The sequence below is a fragment of the Meriones unguiculatus genome, chromosome 7, assembly GCF_030254825.1.
Source record: "Meriones unguiculatus strain TT.TT164.6M chromosome 7, Bangor_MerUng_6.1, whole genome shotgun sequence".
Taxonomy (NCBI): domain Eukaryota; kingdom Metazoa; phylum Chordata; class Mammalia; order Rodentia; family Muridae; genus Meriones; species Meriones unguiculatus.
The window spans coordinates 20,645,772-20,668,160 of NC_083355.1; the positions used below are offsets into that span (position 1 = coordinate 20,645,772).

Here is a 22,389-nt window from a genome sequence, read left to right on the forward strand (position 1 = left end):
GCTGAGGAAGCAGAAGTGAACCTGGTTCCGTTCTGAGGCCTGCCTCTGTGTGAGTGGGGTGTAACCATTCGCATTGAAGAAGGAGCTGGAAGGATGGGGCTTGGGGAGAGCCATGGTACCCGGTGGGGAGAGTGTGACGTCTCACTCAGGCTTCCTGTGCTCAGGAAGTTTGGGGTGGCTGTAGAAGATGTTTCCTTTTAAGAAGGCATTCGTGGGCTAGAGAGATGGCTCAGCAGTGAAGAACACTGGCTGTTCCTCCGGAGGCCCTGAGTTCAATTCCCAGCACCGGCCTAGCAGCTTACAACCACCTAGAACTGTAGTCCTGTGGGAGGCAATGTCCTCTTATAACGTGCATACATACAGACAAAATGCCCATATACATAAATGAATAAATCTTCGCCGGGCATGGTGGTGCACCCCTTTAATTCCAGAACTTGGGAGGCAGAGGCAGGTGAGTCTCTGTGAGTTCAAGGCCAGCCTGTTCTACAAGGACAGGTCTGGGACAGTCAGAGCTATTACACAGAGAAACCTGATCTCAAAAAACAGACAACAACAACAAAAGCATTCATAGTTCAATAAATAGCTTATAGAAGGCATAATGCAGTTGATAGAGGAAGCACTTTTAAGAGTGAACATTTTATTTCTTTGCTTGTTTGTTTGTTTGTTTGTTTGTTTGTTTGTTTTAGACAGGATATCTCTGTGTAGTCCTGGCTGGCCTGGAACTTACTCTGTAGACTAGACTGGCCTCGAACTCAAGAGATCCACCTGCCTCTGTCTCCCAAGTGCTGGAAGCAAAGGTGTGCCCCACCATCACCCAGCCTAGAGTAGGTATTTTATAAATGCAGCCTTGCTGAAGTGATAAATAGGAAGTGCATCACGTGTCGGGGTTCGGGGTGTAGCTCAGTGGTGGATTGCTTCCCTAGCATGCGTGAGCCCTGGCCTCCGTCCCCAGCACCGAAGGAGCGCTGTCTGTGGTGCCCAACATTTAGTGTTCTATGCGGTTGTTCAGAAGGACTTTCCGATGACCCTGAATGCCCTGTGGACAACCTTCCCTAGCCTTTGTCCTGAGGCACACAGAAACTGAGAATCCTCCTAAGAGTTGGGGTGCCTCGCCAGAGCTCCCTCCTGACCCTACAGGGAGCATTAACACTTTCTTCTCCACGCCTATCTGTATGTCTCCTACTCTCAGAGGGGGCTGGGGCCGTGGCTCCGGTGATGAAGAGCGCTGTCTGCTCTTTCACAGGACTCGGGTTTGAGTTCCAGAACCCACAGGGTGGCTCAAGACCCTCTGTAACTCCACTTCCAAGTAACCCAATACCTTCTCCTGACCTGTGGGTACCAGGCATGCCCGTGGCACACAGGCACGCACGTATGCAAAAACACCTACGCAAATAAAATAAAACAAATCTAAAAACAATTAAAAAGAGACAAGACCTCGGGAGACTTTTGTTCCACACTCCCAGGCACGTAGCCCGTGTCGTCTTAGGTCATGGTTGTAGAAGGCATCGCCATGCTGACATTATTTACTGCCTTCCCAGGCGTCCCAGCTTGTAAATCACTGGAAAGAACCATGCCTTTCGGTCCGGTACCCTAAGGCCAGCATAAATCATACTTGTGGGCTTATCCTGGCTGTCTTAATGTTTCTTTTGTCTGTCCCAGCTTGCCTGTCCCTGGGGCAAGGATAGGGTCAGTGTGACACGATTGTCAGGGGCCAGCCACGGACTTAAACGAGACATGCCAATGTGCACAAATTTCTGGCAAGACCTAAGTAAGGACGCTGCTTCCCAAGGGCCACCGGAGGCAACAGTGATGCCAGCACTCAGGGTCCTTTCCTGCGTGTGGGGTAGGGAACAAGGAGAGGTCGCAAGCAGCGGTGATGGGCAGAGAGTTCAGCCCCGGGCATGCTTGGTTGAGCAGAGCTGCTGAGGACATGAACTCTTTACATGGCCCTGCATGCTGCTTGTGTCTCAGGATTTGTCCATATGTGTAGAAGGGTACCAAAAGAAAGCTGAGGATGGTAGCTCAGTTGGGAGAGTGCTTGCTTAGCAAGCACCACGTTCTGGGTTTGAGCCCCAGCCTGCACAAAGAGTGGTCTGGGAGCATTCGTCCCCGAGCAGCCCGCTGAGCTGGCATCAGGATTCTCCCCTTATAAATGGGAGGCTGAGGCACAGGAAAGAAAGGGGTTTGCCCGTGTTCACCCCGCTGGTAAACCACAGAGCCACTTGTAAGTGTCTGACATCAAATCTGATGCCCTCTGCGGAGGGCAGATGCCCTCTGTGTGCTGGGCAGAGAGGCAAGAACAACCAAGGAGTTGCTTTGTCATCAAGTGACCGCTCCCAGCCCAGGAGAGACTAGGTCAGGAGAACCCTAAAGGGAGACTAGAGACCACCTTCTGGGAGAGCCCCTTCCTCACAGGACGCCATGACTGACTGAAACCCTGACTCAGGTGGACGGGATGTCTGACCCTGAGAATGGGAGACCCTCCAGACTTCCCGCTGGACATAAGAAATGATGGTGGTGGGTACCCTGTCCCCTCCTCCAGCTCAGTTCGCCCAGCTGGCTCAGCTGAACCCCCAGGAGCGCATGAGCCGGGAGACGGCCCTCCAGCAGAAGCAAGTGTCCCTGGAGACCTGGCTGCAGCGGGAGGCGCAGACGCTGCAGCAGTACCGCGTGGTTAGTGGGTCCCGAGTCCCTCCACCCGGGAGGGGGGCTCTGTCACCTGAGACCCAGGGCACCGGGTGGGGGCCGAGCCAAGGTGAGAGCAGGTCCCCCTTTCCGGGGGTGCATGTGAGGTGCAGCAGGTGTGAGAGGGCAGGGCCGGGCCCCGTGGGATGCTCCCCTGAGGCCAGAAGGCTGCTGTGCCCGCCCTCGCACAGGAGCTGGCTGAGAAGCACCAGAAGACCCTGCAGCTGCTGCGGAAGCAGCAGACCATCATCCTGGACGACGAGCTGATCCAGTGGAAGCGGCGGCAGCAGCTGGCCGGGAACGGGGGTCCCCCCGAGGGCAGCTTGGATGTGCTGCAGTCCTGGTGAGGGCGGGAGGTGGGCAGGGTGGGCAGGGGCTCGGGCGATGACGCCAGCGGCCTCTTCTGTCCCTGAGTTGGCAGCTCTCGCTTTAGCAGTGTCTTGGCTCCTGCTGGGACGTGGCTCTCCCAAGGGGTAGGGGTGTCTTGGAATGGGCAGGGCTACTCTTAAGCTGGTTGGTTCCAAGGTGAGGCCACCCTGCCTGTCCTCTGCAGGGTACCGGTGGCCAAGGCCAGCATCTTGTGTGTGTGTGGGGGGGGGACTTTGTTAGCAGGGAGGAACAGTGTCATGCAGCCTCCTCCCCTGGCCTGGGCTGGAGCAGGAGCCACTGTCCCTCTGAGGGCCCTGGGCTCCTTGCAGGTGTGAGAAGCTGGCCGAGATCATCTGGCAGAACCGGCAGCAGATCCGCAGAGCCGAGCACCTCTGCCAGCAGCTGCCCATCCCAGGCCCCGTGGAGGAGATGCTGGCTGAGGTCAACGCCACCATCACAGACATCATCTCAGCCCTGGTCACCAGGTGACTGCTGCCTCCCGGCCATGCTCAGCGGGGCATGGCAGTTCCTGGGGGTGGACATGTGAGGCCCAGGAGCTGTCCAAACCCAGCTCCCTGCCTCTGCCCTCCGCACCCACTGTGGCTCCAGTAGCTCTGCTGCTGTGGCTGTCCTGTCCACATGTGTTGGGGACACTGCAGAAAGGACCATGGTACCCAGCCTCTCTCCAACCCCCCAAGTCCTTCCAGGGAACAGAGGCCAGGCCCCCCTCCTCTGCTTGTCTCCCCCGCTCCCAGGCCCCCCAGGAAGATCCCCCCTCCTTGCTGGGCCGCCAGCTCTCTCCCCTGAGCCAGCCTCTGGCCAACTGTCTGGCCGCCTGTGTCCCCTGCAGCACCTTCATCATCGAGAAGCAGCCTCCTCAGGTCCTGAAGACCCAGACCAAGTTTGCGGCCACCGTGCGCCTGCTGGTGGGGGGGAAGCTGAATGTGCACATGAACCCCCCGCAGGTGAAGGCCACCATCATCAGCGAGCAGCAGGCCAAGTCCCTGCTGAAGAACGAGAACACCCGCAAGTGAGTATGCCTCAGTATGCCCTCCTGACCACTCTCCTTGGTCGCTGAGAGAGAAGATAAAAATTCTTCCTTAATTAGCTGGGTGGTGGCAGCACGTGCCTCTAATCCCAGCACTCAGGAGGCAGAGGCAGGAGGATCTTTGATTTCATGGCCAGCCTGGTCTACAGAGTGAGTTCCAGGACAGCCAGGGCTACACAGGAAAACCCCATCTCAGGAAAAAAAAAAAAAAAAAAAAAAAAAAAAAGTGACTTCTGTGCCTTGTGGCCAAAGCAGCTGTACCTAGCAGCCCTCTTTGTTTCCTGGCTCCAGCTTGCCCTCTGTACCCCCGTGGGCCTGCAGCTCGTTTTCTGTCTGCCTTGCAGTGATTACAGCGGCGAGATCCTGAACAACTGCTGCGTTATGGAGTATCACCAAGCCACGGGCACCCTCAGCGCCCACTTCAGAAACATGGTGAGGGCCTGGGAGAGGCAGCGTGATCCCGCCCTCGGTGTCTCCAGCCTCTTCATCTCCCGCTTGCTTCTCCCTGCAGTCCCTGAAACGGATCAAGAGGTCTGACCGCCGAGGCGCAGAGTCGGTGACGGAGGAAAAGTTCACAATCCTGTTCGACTCACAGTTCAGTGTCGGTGGGAACGAGCTGGTCTTTCAAGTCAAGGTGAAGTCAGCGCGTGTGTGTGTGTGTGTGTGTGTGTGTGTGTGTGTACATGGCGTGTGCCGTTTGCATACGATATATGCAGTGAGTGCACACTGCACGCATGCGCGTATACCATATATGTGTGGCGTGTATGTGCAACGCGGTGTAAAACCCACGTAGTGTGTGGGCGTACATTTGCAGTGTGTATACCGTGTGCGCGTTCACATAACATGTATACAGTCCGTGTGCAGTGTTTGTGCACAGAGTGTGCACAGCGCGTCTATACTGTGCTCGTGTAGATGGTGCATACAGCGTGCGCCCGCCGTGCGGGTGTACGCAGCGCGTGTGGTGTGCGCACGCAGCGCGTGTCGTGCGCACGCGCCGTTCGCAGCACGCGTGCATGCCGCCAGAGTGGCTGCACAGTGTGTGTGTTCCGTGTGTGCCAGATGTGTTTGCGTGTGCGGTGTGTGTGTAGAGTGCGCAGCGTGTGTCTGGTGTGGATGTGCAGCACGCGTGTATAGAGTGTATATGTGACATGTAATGCCTGTTTGTATGGTATGTATACAGTGCGTCTTTGCAGGCTGGTTTTTGTTGTTTTTTTTTTCTTTCTTTCTTTCTCTCTCTCTCTCTCTCTCTCTCTCTCTCTCTCTTTCTTTCTTTCTTTTTTTTTTTTGCCAAAAGAATCGTGACCACAAAGCATCTTCTTTTTCAGTGTTGATAAGTGGGAAATGGAGAGACCCTTATTACTTAGAGCTATTATTTTTTTTCCAATTCTTTTTAGGTACAAACAACAACAAACTGAAACAGCTAGAAAGATGCCTGAGAAACCACTCAGTGTGAATTTAAAATAAGATTGGAGCTGGAGTTTTTGTGGTTGTGTGGCTTTATGTTTGCTTATTTAGTGGATTGTGGTTTTTGTTTGCTGGGTTTTTTGAAATATGGTCTTGGGGCTGGAGAGATGGCTCAGAGGTTAAGAACACTGGCTGCTCTTCCAGAGGTCCTGAGTTCTATTCCCAGCAACCACATGGTGGCTCGCAACCATCTATAGTGAGATCTGGTGCCCTCTTCTGGTGCACAGGTGTACATGCAGGCAGAACCCTGTATAAATAATAAGTATTAAATAATAAATAAGTGAGGTCTTGCTATGTAGCTCAGGCTAGCCTTAAATTCACCCTGTAGCCCAGGCTAGCCTTGAGCTTGATGTCCTACCTCAGTGTCCAGTGCTGGGATTACAGGTATGTAATAGTTTAATAGGCATTTCTTCCTGTAGCCTTTTCTAAAAGTGTCTCCTTACTCTTTCTCTTTTTTCCTCTCTTATTCTTCATGTGAGAAAGTTGTTTCATCTTTCAGAATGGCTAAGCAGCTTCACCTATAAAATATCCACAACTTCACTTGGATACTGTGGCACATACTCATAATCCTAGCCTCCAGGAGGGCTGAAGCAGGATCAAGTTTGAAATCAAGCTGGGCCAGGTTGGCATATGCCTTTAATCCCAGCACTTAGGAGGCAGGTGTAGGAGTAGCTCTGTGAGTTCAAGGCCAGCCTGGACTACAGAGTAAGTTCCAGGACAGCCAAGGCTACACAGAGAAACCCTGTCTCAAAAAAAGAACAAAAACACAAACAAACAAAAAAAAAATGAGTTTGAAATGAAAGCTGAGCATGGCAGTAGTATATGCATGATTGTGAGCCCAGCACTTGAAGAATCAGAAGTAAAGGCAGGAGTTCAAGGCCAGCCTCAGCTTCATAGGGAATTTGAAGTTAGTGTATGCTACATGAACTTTTCTCTTGAGGAATGAAAAGATTGAGCTGAAGTCAACCTGGGCTACATAATGATTTGAAGATTAGCCTAGGATACAAAGATTAGTTAGTTAGGGAGCTAGAGAGTTAGAGAGATAGATGGACAGCTTCAATAGCTCAGCCTTTTAAGCTTCTGCCCCAGCTGTTTCCAGCCCCATCTCTTGGAGTGTACCACTGAAACCTGAGGGGAAACAGGCAGAAGGGGAGGAAAGCAGTGCTCAATCCTTCTCTGTGTTCTAGACCTTGTCGCTCCCGGTGGTGGTGATTGTTCATGGCAGCCAGGACAACAATGCGACAGCCACCGTCCTCTGGGACAACGCCTTTGCCGAGCCTGTGAGTGGATTCCTTGGTCCGGGGTCTTCAGATCTCAAGACTGGTGTCATGAATTTCTCCTGTGTGTGCTTGTATGCTCTCCTTCTCTCTCTCTCTCTCTCTGTGTCTGTGTGTGTGTGTCTGTGTGTCTGTGTGTCTATCTCTGGGGGGGGGGTGTCTGTGTGCCATTTTTCTTGGGAGGCAGAATAGATCATATGAAAGAAGAAGGGCTTGGCATCCAGACAGAGTTGTCAGACTCTGTCGACTCATGGTCCCTCGGTGACCATGGAAGTTCATTTGGCCCAGAGAGGCTGAGAGGAGCTTTGATTTCCACCCGGTACCTGCAGCCCAGGTGAAATGGTGCTCTATCATAACCTAAGCTCAGTGACACGGAAGGTGCTCAGTAAATCCTGGAATCTTCAGGGAAGCCCTAGATGGTTTGGGGACCCTTAGGCCCTTCCTAGAGTTTCCTGTAGCTGAGAGCTTGCCTCAGTCATTTGCCAGTAAATAAGGATGGCATTCAGTGCTCTTCCCAGGTCTCATATTCTATGATTCATCCCCGGTCTCACGAAGAATGTTGTGCTTTGTCTGAAGAAACAGATAATCATGTTATGGATTTATTACCCCCCCCCCAAAAAAAAGTAAAATTGCACTATCATGCTAGCAAGCATTGTACTCTTCCTCTCTCTCTCTTTCTCTCTGCCATGCTTCCCCACCCCTCTTTATTTCTTTCTTGAGACAGGGTCTCATGTAGTATCCCAGGCTACTGTTGAACGCAGTATTCAGCCAAGAACCCCTTACCTTCTTGCTTCCTTCCCCTGATGAGTGCTGGGATTGCAGGCATTCACCAACTATACCCATTTTTCATGGTGTACTGGGACTAGAACCCAGAGCTTTGTGCATGCTAGGTGAGCACTCTACCAACTGAGCTATAATCTCCCAGCCCATGGTGAACATTTTCAAAACATTTCCGTGAGGTGAGATCTGTATGGCATATTTCCAGTAGACCTTAAGTCATGGAAGGATGATAAAAAGGGCCGTCGGCGTTCGGCACATCAAAGTTTGTCTTTCTCTAGTGTGTAATGTGAGATATTCTTGACGCTCCAGCTGCCATCTTTAGAGGACCAGACTTTATTGCAAAGGCAGGGTTTCTAAGAGATCTTCCCTGTGTGTGCTGCAAACCCGGAGGTTAGACTCTTGAAGGAGGCCGCTGCACACTGCCTTCATAAACCTTCTGGGTGAGATTGCTTCATCTCTGTCCCTGCCATTCACAAAGCTCTCCGTGACCTTGACATGCCCTGCAGTGTGTAATCCGTACAGTATCTTGTCCAAATAATATGAATTTTCACATTTTCGGTTATGCTAATGACTAGGGTATCTTGAATGCTCTTTAAAAATAAATGCAGGAAGTTTGACATGGTGTTATGCCTTTAATCTCAGTACTTGGAAGGCAGAGACTAGCCGGGTCTACATAATGAGTCCCAGGCCACTTGGGGTTACATGATGAGGCCCAGATAGATAGATAGGTAGATAGATAGACAGACAGATAGATAGATAGATGGAAGGATTTGGGGAATGGTTCATATTTCCTAGAGCTCATGTGAAAAACCAGTGTAGCTGCTCTTGATTGTAATCCTAGCTCTGGGAGGCAGAGCCCTGGGGATCTGGATGGCTTGCTGGCCAGATAGTCTCGCCGTATCACTGAGCTCCAGATACAGTGAAAGAAGCAAGGAAGACACTGTATGTCAACCTCTGGCCTCTACCTAAACGTACATGAACTCCTAGGAACACCTACACACAATACAACAGATATGTTCTATTGATATTTTGTTCTACACAAATATTCTGTATACGCTACATAACAAGTACATTATGGCCTTGTTTGTCATAGCTAAAGACTGGAGGCTGGCACACAGATGCCCATCTGTGGGGCTTGGCAAGTATCAGTCTTCTCTGTTGCAGAATATTTCACAACCATAAAAGAAAGTGAACAGTTTGCCAAGCAGTGCTATATCCCTATAGCACCCCCAGAACCTAGGAGGCTCAGACAGGAGGAGAGTGAGTTCCAGGCCAGCCTGGGATACATAGCAAGACCCTCTCCTCAAAAAGGAGGAGAAGTAAGAGAAGAATCCCTTTTTATTATTTAATTGGCACCTTAAATTGTACATATTTTTTGGTATATACGATTACGTTTTGATTTATACATACATTGTGTGATAATCAGATCAGGGTAATTAGCATATCCAGCTCCTGAACATATTATTTTCTTGTGTAAGAAGGTTGAGAGACTGGAGGGATGGCTGACAGGTTAAGAGTGATTACTACTCTTGCAGAAGACCAGAGTTCAGCTTCCAGTACCCAAATCAGGTAGCTCACAACCACCTTTAAGTCCAGGTCGAGACTCTGATCTCTGCCTTCCTCTTCTGGCCTCCATGGTCAGCTACACACACACACACACACACACACACATACACACACAACTAAAAATACGTATCTTTTTAAAAAGAAAGAAAAGTCAGGCAGTGGTGGCACACACCTTTAATCCCAGCTCTTGAGAAGCAGAGGCAGACAGATCTCTGTGAGTTTCACGCCACCTTGGTCTACAAAATGAGTTCCAGGACAACCAGGGCTACACAGAGAAACCTTGTCCGGAGGAAAAGAAAAAGAAAAAGAGAGTTAGAGGGTGGGGTAGAGAGGAAAGGGAGAGAGAGAAGAAAATAACAGAACATCAACAGTCCCCTGACCAGGCATGGTGACTTACTCCTATAATCCTAGCATTTGGGAATTAGACTGAGAAGGATCAGAAGTTCAAGGTTGTCTTTGGCTACATATTAATATCAAGTTTAAAGCCAGATTGGGCTGCATGAGACCCTGTCTCAAACAAACGGAAAAGGGGATTGGGAGATAGCTTAGCAAAGTACTTGCCATGCAGGCATGGAGACGTGAGTTTTCATGTTTTATTTTATATGTATGAGTGTTTTTACCTGCATGTACATATGCATGCCATGTTGTGCCTGTTGCCTATGGAGGCTAGAAGAGGGCATCAGATCCCCTGGCACGGAGTTACGGATGATTGTGAGTGCCATGTGGGTGCTGGGACTCAAAGCCAGGTCCTCTGCAAGAGCAGCCAGTGCTCTTAACCACTTGAGCCATCTCCTCAGCCCCAGCAATAAATTAAACAATAAAAAGTAGAACGCTCATGAGGAATGGAACCTGAGGTTGAACTCTGGCCTCTACATACATGCACATATGTGCACCACCCCCACATGCCCCACAGAAAAGGGAGGAGGAAGGAAGAAAGTAGAAAGGGAGGGAGGGAGAGAAAGAGAATCCCTTCTGGCGATTTGGAAACATGCAAGTGGTCTGTACTGTGCCATACAAGCACCAGACCGCATCCCTCTGGCCAGTTTGCACGTTTGTACTCATTGACCAGCTAGCTGAATAGAATGAGAAGCAATTTATTGAAAGTTCATATTCTAACTATTTCTCGACAAAGTTGCCAACTAGAAATTTTCCACTCTTTCATGCCAAGTTGCTTCACTTTGAGCTAGAGTTCTTGGCAGGTGTCAAGGGCAGGCGTCACACTCGGGGCCGTCCCTGTGGGTGCCCGTTCTCTCTCCGCTCACTTAGAAGGCTGAGCTTGTCTTTCTATCTTTTTCTTTTTTTTTTTTTTTTAATAGGGTCTCTTGTAGCCCAGGATGACCTCAAATGCTATGTGGCAGAAAATGACCTTGAACTCCTGAAGCTCCCTTCCCTCCTTCTCTCCCTCCCGGGTGCTAAGATCACAGGCATGTGCCACCACACCTGGCAATGTTCTCACTGTCTAAACTCCCAGTGAACGTAGACCATGAGCCAGCGCTTGGCGATACTTTGTTCTGACGATATTTATTAGACCCTGAGTCTGACTGCAGGGCCAGCAGCTCCCAAGCCAGCCCACGTAGCACGGGGTGGTCCTCTAGCTGTGTAGGAGGACAGCAGAGCAGAACCTTGTATGTCTCTCAAAACTGGACACCCCGCAAACGTCTGAATATCCTCAGGTTTGGCAAGACAAGTCTCCCTAACCCCTTCTAGTCACTGCTGCTCTTCTCCTGCGGCTTCAGAGCATCAGTCTTGCAACTGTTCTCTGATACGCCGGCGTCTCTCCGGCTCAGGGCAGGGTGCCGTTTGCCGTACCTGACAAGGTGCTGTGGCCGCAGCTCTGTGAGGCGCTCAACATGAAGTTCAAGGCTGAAGTGCAGAGCAACCGGGGCCTGACCAAGGAGAACCTGGTGTTCCTGGCCCAGAAGTTGTTCAACAGCAGCAACAGCCACCTTGAGGACTACAGCAGCATGTCCGTGTCCTGGTCCCAGTTCAACCGGGTGAGTGGCCAGCCCCCTGCTACCCTGACTCTAATCTTTCCAAATGTTTGAGTGCCAGCGTTTCCCTGTGGAGGGCCCCTGTTCTTCATATTTCTCATAAACTACCCAAAGCCACCTTGAAACATCTTGAGAGTTAGTCGGGTCTCAGCGTAGAGTGACACCTTTTTGTAGGGTCAGTGAGCTGGGCCTGATGTGCACTTACTGCATTTCTTCCTCCACAAAGGGAACAGTGAAGCAAACATAAGCCAAACTCCAGCCCTGTCCCACCAGCTCTGGTGTAGAATGCTTCTTGGGGACCCTAAGCCCCTTAGAAGGGGATTCGGACGAAGGACACACTTCCTCTGACATCTGGCAAATCTGTGATTGCATTCTCCCTGCTGTGTCTGCATCCCAGAGTTTTAGGTGCCCTCAATTCAGAGAGCCTGTGGCTTCTGGGTCGCCTGAATGTGCTCACAGTTGCTGGGAGTCAGAGGAGGTCGGGGAAACAGGACTCAGCGGTCTATCTTTGCCATTGTGGTAAAGCCCCCGCCTCCCACAAAACCTGGTTACTGTACTTGGCTGATAATTACTAGGAATGTGTGTGTGACGTCAGCCTCTCTTTGGCTTAGTGTGATCTAATTCAGGTCAGATCTACAAACTCACCCTGCATCTTGATAGTGTAGGCTGTGATTCATGGCAGGTCCAAGGTGGGCCTGGAAAAAAAAAAAAAAAGTGCATTTCTCAGAATCTCCCAGGGGATACTGGTGCTGCTTGTCACAGGCCACACACGTCAGAAATAGCCAGAGGTGAGTCCACCAAATCTGGAGGTGTAGCTGGAGGTGTAGCAGGGTCCCCTGGGGATTGGTACCAGCTCTGTAGCTTTTGCCCCTCACTCCTCCCTTCTCCTCTATGGGGCTGTAAGACTACTTGATAACAGGCAGACAGGCAGGGACATTTGCATGCTTCTGTCAGTGGAGATGTTTGCTTTCCATGTAAAGTGTCTGTAAGCCCCCTGTGCTGTCCATCACGGAAGCACAAGCCAGGATTCGAAGCTTTTCACTTTATTCAGAGGGCTGACAATCTGGGAAGTCAGAGCCAAATCTGCCTTTCCCATCCTTTCCTTGTGCGTTTTTAATAGCGAACCAGAAAAGGGCAATAAATCAATCTAAAGTTCAGTTTTATTCTCTGGTAGCTGGGTCCCAGGATTCAGTCCCATCCTCCTGGCATTTGGGCACCTGGGCCTTGTCCCTGAGTTCCTGTTCTCCTCTTGGCCATCTTGTTCTCTGTGACCAGGGATGGGTTCACATACAGCAAGGCCACTGAGTCTTGTGTACCTCCGAGGTGACATCTAGATTTGAAGTTAACTTGGAACAAGCTGACCCTTAGCAGGCTGCATGAGGAGGGACTGTACACAGAATTCAGTACAACTGTCTGCTAATGGCAGACTGGGAAGTGCCCGTGTCCTACGTGTAGCTGATATTCCAGTGGTCACTCTGGCTTTCTTGTCACTCTGGCTTTAAAGACAGGGTTTCTCTGTGTAGCCTTGGACTCCATTTGTAGACCAGGCTGACCTCGATCTAACAGTGATCTCCCTGCCTCTGCCTCCCGCATGCTGGGTTTACAAGCATGTGCCACCACTCCTGGCCTTGTCACTCTGGCTTTCTAACTTGCTCACTGTTGTGTCTCCAACCAGGAGAATTTGCCAGGACGGAATTACACTTTCTGGCAGTGGTTTGACGGTGTGATGGAAGTGTTAAAAAAACATCTCAAGCCTCATTGGAATGACGGGTGAGAATCACCTTTATTGTTATTTATTTTCATCATATGTTGCCAAGGCTGGTCTTGAGCTCAAGCAAACCTCCTGCCTCAGTCTCCCAAGTAGCTAAGTCTGCTTGGGAGACTGCTGCTTAAATCAATACTGGATGACAGAGGGTCTCCTCTCTGTCATTGTCACCCTCTGTTCCTCTAACTCTAATCCAGGGCCATCCTGGGTTTCGTGAACAAGCAGCAGGCCCATGACCTACTCATTAACAAGCCAGATGGGACCTTCCTGCTGAGATTCAGCGATTCCGAAATCGGAGGCATCACCATTGCTTGGAAGTTTGACTCTCGTGAGTGCCTTGCCCTTCCTTTTCGAGACTCATTTTGGCCCTGAGTCCAAAGCTAGCTGCTTTTGCCACAAAATGATTTTAACACGTCTTATTGAGAACATATTGTTTGTGAGGGACAGACCCAATTACAGGAATCCCTAGCCTAGCCATGACACAGCTGCTCGTAAAGCCGACTGTGAGCAATCTCATTATGGGAAATGCTGGATGTGCAGCCTTAGGAGGGGTGCGGGCAGAGTCGCAGCCACTTCCCTTTTGAAAGGTTCGCCTCATTGTTACTCAGCCCGGAGCTCGTTTCAGCCGTCCATGACTCCACGATTCCCTAATTAATGTAAGGTGTCACCGCCGAGCATTGCCACCCAAGAATGCATGCCCCTTCCTTAGTCTGGCCCTCGCGGTGAAGTAGACTGGCTTGCCAGTTTGTGTGTTTTGTGTTTTTGAAGACTCTTCCAGCTTATACTAGCTCTTAGGCTTTTTCTGGCTGTGAGCGTGCTTCTGAGAGAATAAGATTGGGGTCCCTCAGAGCTACTTCTTTTTCTCATTTTATTTTATTACTTTGTGTGTGGATGTTTTGCCTACATGTGTGTCTGAGCACCACACGTATGCAGTGCCCAGAGTCCAGAAGAGACAGTAGGATCCCCCAGAACTGGAGTTATGGATGGTTGTGAACCATCTTGTGGGTGCTGGGAATTGAACCCCAGTCCTCTGCAAGAACAACAAGTGCTCTTGGCTGCCTGGCCATCTCTCCAGCCCCAGTGCTATTTCTTTTAGAGAGGGGAGGACTCTACTTGAACTTGAGTCCACCGAGATCACCAGGTCTCTAGGGAAGTCATGTGTGCGTGCATCTGCTTATACACCAAAACACCTAAGAAGTCCCTTTCCACAGCCCGTGCGATTTGCAGATGGACATTTCCGTTAGCTTTGACTTCCATACGGGGCTTGGCGTTTTCAGTGTGTGGATTTTATGATCTCGCATTTGGAAACCATGGTTAGAATGTGATTGTTCTGTTTATTGATCTAGAGGAGAGAATGTTTTGGAATCTGATGCCTTTTACCACCAGAGACTTCTCTATCCGGTCCCTGGCCGACCGCCTGGGGGACTTGAATTACCTCCTATACGTGTTTCCCGATCGGCCAAAGGATGAAGTGTACTCTAAGTACTACACGCCAGTCCCGTGCGAGCCTGCCACCGGTGAGTGTCCACATGCAGTGGGTTTTGTACCGACCTCCGTTTCGGTTCTGTTTGCGTTTTTGCTAGTGTGTGTGCACATGCCTTCATTCATGTGTGTACGTGTGTATGTGTGTGTGTGTGTGTGTGTGTGTGTGTGTGTCTGTGTGTGTCTGTGTGTGTCTGTGTGTGTGCATTGCAAATCTCTTGCTTGCACAAAGGCCCAAACAGCACCACACTGGAGTTCAAGCACTACCCAGGGCGCATGTGAGCCCGGTGCAACATTTGTCAATGAAAACGCCTCTGCCTCCTGGACGCTGGGGTTACAGTTGCACAACGCCATTCCTGCGCACGATATTCCACGTTATCGTGAAGTGTTTGGGAGATACACAGATCTGCTAAGAAAGACTAGAGGCTAGCCTCTGTAAACAGCTCCGTGGCATTCTTCAACATTCTGTAGACGTGTGCTCTGCCCTCCCCTCGGGTACTTGGGAGCTCCTTATGTGGAGGCTGCAGGAAACCAGCAAGTGAGTCAGCAGAGACGCCTTTCACTTAGCGGTGGATACCCTCAAGAGAAATAAAGTAAAAGTGAGGGGATGGAGAAGTGGTGAGGAGGCCGGCATTGTTTCTCTAGAGAGTGGTCGGGGGAGGTTTCTGAGGAAGTGACCTGTGAATAGACTGGAACAAAGGAAGGAAGCTGGCTTGGCAAAGACCAAGGGACCAAACTTCCTAGGCTGAGAGACTAAGTACATCTGGGATGGCTGAAAGCTCCCCAGAGCCAGGAGGCTGCTTCCAGCCAAGCAGGAAGCTAGCTAGTGATGGGAACTGGGGCCAGAGCACCTCAGTAGTGGACGCCAGGGTGAAAGGTCAAACTATGCATAATCCTTAGCTCCTTGATTACAGGTCAGTAATGCATTCACGCCACATCATCCTCATGATTGCACAGGATTCCATTACATAGTGACTCTGGACTGTATTCAGGGTTAGGTAATTAAGATGCTTATTACTTAATTTATTTTGTTTTCACTTATGATTGCTATTGAGATAACCTAGTACAAATACGTTGTTTGGTTATTCCTTAGGATAAATTCCTGAGCAGAAATAGGTCAAAGGGCATGTGATTCGTAAACTTTTTGATACATCTTTCCCCAAACTGCCTTCAAAAAGCCAAATTCACATTTCCTCACAGACATCTGCTTCTCTGTCTTTTTGCCAGCCACGGGATAGCCTCCATTTCATGTCTGCCAGTCTGGTTGGCATAAAAATGGTACCTCGTAAGCCTTATGGGTACCCCTCCGATTCTAGGCAACCTTTACATATGGCGATTAATAATTCCAGAATAATACACTGTGGCATTTGCTGAAGGCCTCTTTGTGCCAGGAATTTTCCTAAACACGTTTCTGTCTTAGTCACTGTTCTGTTGCCGTGAAGAGACAGCGCGGCCAAGGCAACAGCTGGGAAAGCATTTAATTGGGGGATGGCCTACAGTCTCAGGGGATGAGTCCGTTATGATCCCGGCAGGGAACATGGTGGCACAATGACGCTAGAGCAGGAGCTGAAAGCTACATCCTCATCTTCAGACACGGGAGAGACTGGGCCTGGAATGGAGTTTTGAAACTTCAAGGCCCGCCTCCAGTAACACCTCCTCCAACCAGGCCACACCTCCTAATCCTTCTAATCCTGTCAAGCAGGTATGCTCCCTGTTGACTAAGCACTCAAATACATGAGCCCGTGGGGACCATTCTTATTCAAACAACCGCAGTGTCTCACTTAATCCTCCGACCAACTCTGCAAAGTATGACTCTTTTACATAAAAGGAAACTGAGGCATAGAAAAAATAATTTGTCAAGGGTCACATGGCTGGGAAGTGGACAAGCTGGTATTTCGGCTTGGTTTAGCTCCTGAGCCTAAATTCATCATCTTCCACCATTGGCCAGCCCTAGCCATTTGTAATTTTGTTTTTCTGTGGAAACCATGTTTGTATTTCTTCCTTTATTTTTTTTTTTTTGAAGTTATGTTTTTATATAGAGAATAGATTAATCTGAGGTTGAGGAGACTGTTCGGTGAGTAGAGTACTCGCTGCGAGTTTAATACTTAGAGCCCCCACAAAGCCGGGCGATGCGGTAGGTACACATTTGTAATCCTGGTGTTGAGGAGACAGAGACAGGTGGGTCCCTGAGGCTTGCTGGCCAGCCAGCCTAGCCTACTCATTGGCTTCCAGTCCAATGAGAGACCCTGTCTCAAAAAAAAAAAAGGTGAGCAGTGCCTAAGGAATGACGCCCAAGGTGTCTTCTGTCCTCCAAATGCATAGGCACACACAGGTATGTGCATGCATCCAAAATGTGTACACACATGCACAAGAAAAATATGTTAATCCATTATTGCTACGTTTATATAGAAAGTATTTTCTCTGTGTTATTTAAGATTTATTTTCTCAAGTACAAAGACCTGTGATTTCTACATAGAAATTGTTGTTTTTTTCCGGCTGTGTGTGTGTGTGTGTGTGTGTGTGTTGTGTGTGTGTGTGTCTGTCTGTCTGTCTGTCTGTCTATCTGTGATGCACACATATTCCATGGTATGCATCTGGAAGTCAGAGGACAACCTATGGGAGTCGGCGCTCTCCTTCCCCTGTATGGGTCCTGGGGACGGAACTTGTGTTATCAAGCTTCATGACTTACCCACTGAGCTGTCCTGCCAGCTCCACCTGTGAATCTTTCAGGCTTTTATTTCCCAATCAGTCCCGTAGGCACGGGCCTCCACTCTCAGTTTGGGAAGCTGAGGAAGGAGGATCCAAAAGCACAACACTTGCCTGGGGTAGACAGGGAATTCAAAGCCAGCACGTACTGTCCCCAAACACAAGTGAAAAGAGGCCTGGGAATGCGGATTGGTGGTAGAGCCTTTGCCTCGTATACACAGTGCCCCGGGTTCCAGCCCAGGTACCAGACAAAGGGTCAGGCAATAGTCGTGAACTCATAAGGCAGAGGCAGGCAGACCTCTGCGAGCTTGAAGCTAGCCTGGTCTACATAGTGAGATCCTGTCTCAAAAGAAAAAAAAATTACGTTCACAAATATATAGACCTCTAGCAGTTGAGTAGGCGTGCATGGCGGTATGGCCTTCTCTCTGTGGGACTTTCTGAAGCACGCCAGCCAGCCTGGAAGACAACTCCCTTTGTGGTCTGAGTGCTGCTGCACCTCTTCCGCAGGCCTCCCGGCGCAGAAATGGTACCCGCTATGTTGTGTCCTGAGTGGAGGTTAGGTGGCTGTGTCCTGACCCAGGAAAAGATGGGTTCTTGAGGAAGCTGTCTCCGAGGAGTCTGGTTTTTCACTGCTCTTCTCTCCCCCCCTTCCCCTTCCCCCACAGCAAAAGCAGCTGACGGATACGTGAAGCCGCAGATCAAGCAAGTGGTCCCCGAGTAAGTGTCCGGGGCCCAGCTCTGTTCTCCTGCTGCCTTCCCCCAGCACCCACCCATTACTCTCTGTTGCTGGGTCTAGCATCCCTAACCCCCCCCGTAGAGCTGGCTTAGCCTTTGAGAAGGAACTGTGTTCCGGCCATGCTGTGACCAGGCCCCTGGGCTCCAGCCTCCTACATCCTGAAAAAGACAGGAAGGTGTCCCCGAACCCCTCCTGCAGTCCATTTGGCCGAGACTGTGTTCTGCCTCCTTCCACAGGTTTGCTAACGCATCCGCAGACGCCGGAAGCGGCGCCACCTACATGGACCAGGCCCCGTCCCCAGTAGTGTGTCCCCAGGCTCACTACAACATGTACCCACAGAAGTAGGTCATGATCTCGGGGCCATACACGGGAGGAACTGGGGGCCGTTAGCCTTAGGCTGGACTTGCCGAGGCCCAGAGTTGGGGGCAAAGGAACCTGAAGGTTCTCCGGGTCTTACCTCACCCAGCCTAGGCCCAGGCTCTGGCCTGCAGGAAGGGGAGATTCCACCAGATATTTAAATCACCAGTGGGCGTGAGCACGTGGCATCTGCTCGTCTTCTCCGAAGATGGAGATTTGCCACACTTTGTGTCTTAAGGACTGGGCGGAGTCTGGATGAGGGCAGCTAGGGTGGGTACCGAGGTCTAATTGCCTACAGACCTAGCCAGCAAAGGATTTTATCAGGAGATCTTTCAAGTGAGGGCCTAGGTAGAAGGGACAGCCCTGGTGTCTCACGTGACGGGTTGTGGGGTTTCCGATGACCTCTGATAACCTTTGCCCCTCCCCCCCATCATCTGTCTTTCCCTCCGAAGCCCCGACTCTGTCCTTGATACGGATGGGGACTTTGACCTGGAAGACACGATGGACGTGGCCCGGCGCGTGGAAGAGCTGTTAGGCCGGCCCATGGACAGTCAGTGGATCCCTCACGCACAGTCATGACCAGACCTCACCACCTGCCGTTTCGTCGTCCTCCTGGAGGGACTCCTTGTGGATGTCTCAGTTCCACGAGTCGCTTCTCCTTGGAAACAATATCATAATGTGAAGTGTCAATAGTAGTTGTGACATTAGTGTTTCTGTGCATCGTGGCACCAGTGAAGGGCGTGTGTGTGTGTGTGTGTGTGTGTGTGTGTGTGAGAGAGAGAGAGAGAGAGAGCGCGCGAGCGTGAGCGTGGGAGTCTGCACGTCCTGTTTTTTTTTCCACCCCTCGCTGTCCAGTCTAAGCTGCAGCACCAGGGCAGAGCCGGGCTTGTTTTTACCTTGTGCAGAACAGGCCGTCGCTTCCCTGAACCCTGGAACCTGTCCATGTGTCTTAAGGGTGGCTGAACTTTGACACGTGACTGTTGAAGAGAAGGACAAAGGGAGGAAAAAGCCTTCCCTCTCCAGGGAGCCTCCGCTCCGCCGCCAGGCAGTCCATAGTCCACGCTGTCATTGTCTCTGCCTGTCTTCTGAAGTGTAGATGACTGTTGCCCGAGAAAGCCGGTGTCCCCTGTCCCCTTTGCACACGGGGATGGAAAGGGAAGCTGAATGAAGAGTGCTGGGGCAAGGGTGCTCACAGGGTTTGCTGGATGGGTGATAGCTGTCTCTACCACTTAACCCATCTTGACACTGGCTCCTTGCCCCCTGCTCTCTCAGTCCCCGTTTCTAGACTTGCCACTCAGCTTAAGTGTGTGTGCTCAAGTGGATATGTTTAACCAAACAGTGGAAAGGAGGGAAGGCCACCCGGCCCCGGGCTTACAGGCAATGCCCCAGGCTCTGCCAGCGTAGTGTGGTGTGCCCGGTCCCGACACTGATGGGGCCTGTCTGTGCCACCCTTCCCCACCCTGTACTGTGGTGAGGCTGTGCCTGCAACATCCAAGGCTTTTCTCAAAGCTTGTTGATAATGGCTTTCTGCAAATGTCCAATGGTGTTTCTGTTTCTAAATCAGGTCCTTTCTGTGTTTTTCCCATTCGCACCCTAATTTGACATCAAATTTCTCTCTTCCTGCATCAGGTCCTGGGTCCTCTCTACCCAGGCCACCTCTTTTTCCTTCAGTGTTACATAGTGTCCTGAGGACTAGGTGGTAGGAACATGAGCTGCACCTGGGGCTAGCCTGCCAAGCAGGCAGCCGCCACCATGGGGTGCTGGGTGCTGTTGGGAGCTGGGGAATTGCAGTCAGCAGGTTTGCTAGGAAGTCTGGTAAAGCTGTAGAGACAAAATGAAAGCCTCAGCGCGATTTTGTTCCACAGTCTCCTTTGCAGCGTCACCAGAGGAAGGAAGGGGCTGCAGTGGGCAGGCAGAGAGAGGGGCCGGCAGAGAGCGGGTACCACTCGGGCCTGCAAAGCCCTCCCTGGCTTCCTCTCCCAAACCAGGGCGGAGCCACACCCAGGAGAGGAGCCCCAAAACCTTATTTTTATACACGCAAGTAAATAAACATATTTTTTTTACAAAAAATAACTTCTGAATTTATCAGTGTTTTACCGTTAAAGGAAAATACTCCTGTGTAGTAAATTATTTATTGGAAGATGACTTTTTAAAAGCTGCTGTTTGCCTTGGCTTGGTTTTGTACACTGATTTTTCTATGCCTGGCGGTAGCCTCTCTGCCTCAGGTGCTCGATGGATAGAGGAGGGGTGAGGCCCCTCAGGAGGAAGCTGGAACTGTTTGGGGAGCCCAGGCTGAAGGGACTCTTCCCCACCTGTCAGTCAAGCGGCCCATTTGTCCCTGTAACCCTCACAAGGGTGTGGACTTGACAAACTTCTAGATTTACGGTAGACACGGCCCCAGGGCCTGGGGAGAGCAGAGCAGCCTGGAACCTCCGGAAGGTTCCAAGTTTACTCCCAAGTTGGGCTGGAGAAGCAGGTCCCAAACTGTAAGGTTTTCACACAGTTACCAAGCTACCCTGGATTTCCTGAGGCTGTGCCTGGAGAGGGGAGCTTTTTTTTTAACTGGAAGGTGTGTTCTCTATCTGCATGCTGGTCTCTCTCTTTGCCCCCACTCCTGCACACAAAGACAAGGTGAGGGCAGGTCTCCACCCACCTCTTGCCTGTTTGCAGACCCACACGCGAGTCCTGGAAAGTCTCAGCTTTGGGTGTGGCGTGCATGTGGGGCTCTGTGGGGGGTGGAAGGAGATTCAAAGTGGCTATCTCTTACAAGCAAAATATCCTTTTATAATTTTTCTTTTAAACATTTTATTTCAGATACATATTTTAGTGTCGAGGCAGATTAGTATATAGCCACCAAACAAGTATTGTGTATAAATTGGGGCAGCCACAAAATTGTGTATTTTATGTTACAATAAAGGCGTCTTCTGAAGGACGATATTGAGTCCTGTTTCCTTTCCATCATGTGTCAAGGGAAAGGGAGGGTGGCTTTAACAGAAAAAAAGTTTCCAGTCATCAGTGTGATGCTAAGAAGGGGAACTAGCTGGGACTCAGCAGCTGGGAGTGACATGTCGTGGGCTTTAATGGCAGACAAGGGCGTCACTTACCTTCCTGCTGGGAAATGTTTAGGAAATTGGAGTGATAGCAATTTCAGCGTCTCCTTACACTCTTCCTGATGGAGAGCTAGCCCTGAGTGTGTTCAGATTTCGCCCCTGAGCCTGGCACCATGTCGGGGAACTGGTGATAATGACAGGACGTTGGTTCCTGCCAACACTATGAAATAAAAAGAAACAAAGAGTCATGGGAGGGTGAGCTGGCCTTTCTTCCTCTCTTTTGTGGTGCTGGGGCTTGAACCTGTGGCCTCAGCCTTCCTGGGAAGCACTCTACCACTTAGCTATGGCCCCTAATGCCCAGCCCTCTCTTTCTTTCGAGACAAGGTCTAAGGCCCTACTTGAAGTCACTGTCTTTCTTTCTCAGCCTTCAGTATATCAGGCCTGCATCAGCAGCCCAGTGTCTGGGCCAGCTCTGGACAAATAGGAGTTTAGGAAGGAAGAGGCATTCAGCCTGAGGGAGCGGTGAAGGGTAGACGGGCTTAGAGGAAAGCCTGAGCCAGGGCATTAAGTGTGTGGCAGAATCTTCTGGAAGGCTTGGTGCTGAGGTTTTTTTGCCCACTCCTCACAGAGTCTCTGGAGTTCCTGGGCCAGAGGCCATGCTGTGGGAAGTCTCTTGGATGGGGATGAAGATACAAGACAGGCAGGGGACCAAGGGACCTCACGGGCCTGGCTGAGTTTGAACTTTGCCTGAGGGAGATGGTAGGGGGTGAAATCTCAAGTTTGGAATGACCAGATTTCCATTCTTTTTTTTTTTTTTTTTTTTTTAATGTCTTAGGGTTACGATTGCTGTGATGAAAAAACGTGAGCAAACAGCAAGTTGGGGAGGAAAGGGTTTATTTGGCTTCAACCTCCACAGCTCTGTTTATCATCGGGAATAATTGTGAAGGAGCAGCAGGATGGAGGTCTAGAGTCTGCAATCCTCTGGTTGTTGCTTGCAGCCTTGACTTTTGCCAAGCCCATCAGACACCTGAAAGGAGTTATGTGAGGTCGGGTTACAGATACTGGTCCTATCGGTAGGAAGTCTTTCATGGGTCAAATCAAAGATGGTAGCCA

The 22,389-nt window shown here is 50.5% G+C and overlaps 1 protein-coding gene across 7 annotated transcripts in view; it reads left to right on the forward strand.

Moving 5' to 3' along the window:
* LOC110550889 (signal transducer and activator of transcription 5B) overlaps positions 1–21,161 on the forward strand; it is a 69,574-nt gene extending 48,413 nt beyond the window's left edge. For all 7 annotated transcript variants that reach the window (XM_060386698.1, XM_060386701.1, XM_060386697.1 and 4 more), the window contains exons 6-19: positions 2,543–2,673; positions 2,877–3,028; positions 3,384–3,539; positions 3,905–4,084; positions 4,447–4,534; positions 4,614–4,736; positions 6,754–6,846; positions 10,977–11,183; positions 12,856–12,950; positions 13,143–13,273; positions 14,292–14,462; positions 17,799–17,850; positions 18,106–18,210; positions 18,679–21,161. In XM_060386698.1, coding sequence (XP_060242681.1) covers positions 2,543–2,673; positions 2,877–3,028; positions 3,384–3,539; positions 3,905–4,084; positions 4,447–4,534; positions 4,614–4,736; positions 6,754–6,846; positions 10,977–11,183; positions 12,856–12,950; positions 13,143–13,273; positions 14,292–14,462; positions 17,799–17,850; positions 18,106–18,210; positions 18,679–18,805 — 1,811 coding nt within the window. In that variant the 3' untranslated portion in view covers positions 18,806–21,161. The remainder of the gene's footprint in view (positions 1–2,542; positions 2,674–2,876; positions 3,029–3,383; positions 3,540–3,904; positions 4,085–4,446; positions 4,535–4,613; positions 4,737–6,753; positions 6,847–10,976; positions 11,184–12,855; positions 12,951–13,142; positions 13,274–14,291; positions 14,463–17,798; positions 17,851–18,105; positions 18,211–18,678) is intronic.
* The last annotated feature ends 1,228 nt before the right edge of the window (positions 21,162–22,389 follow it).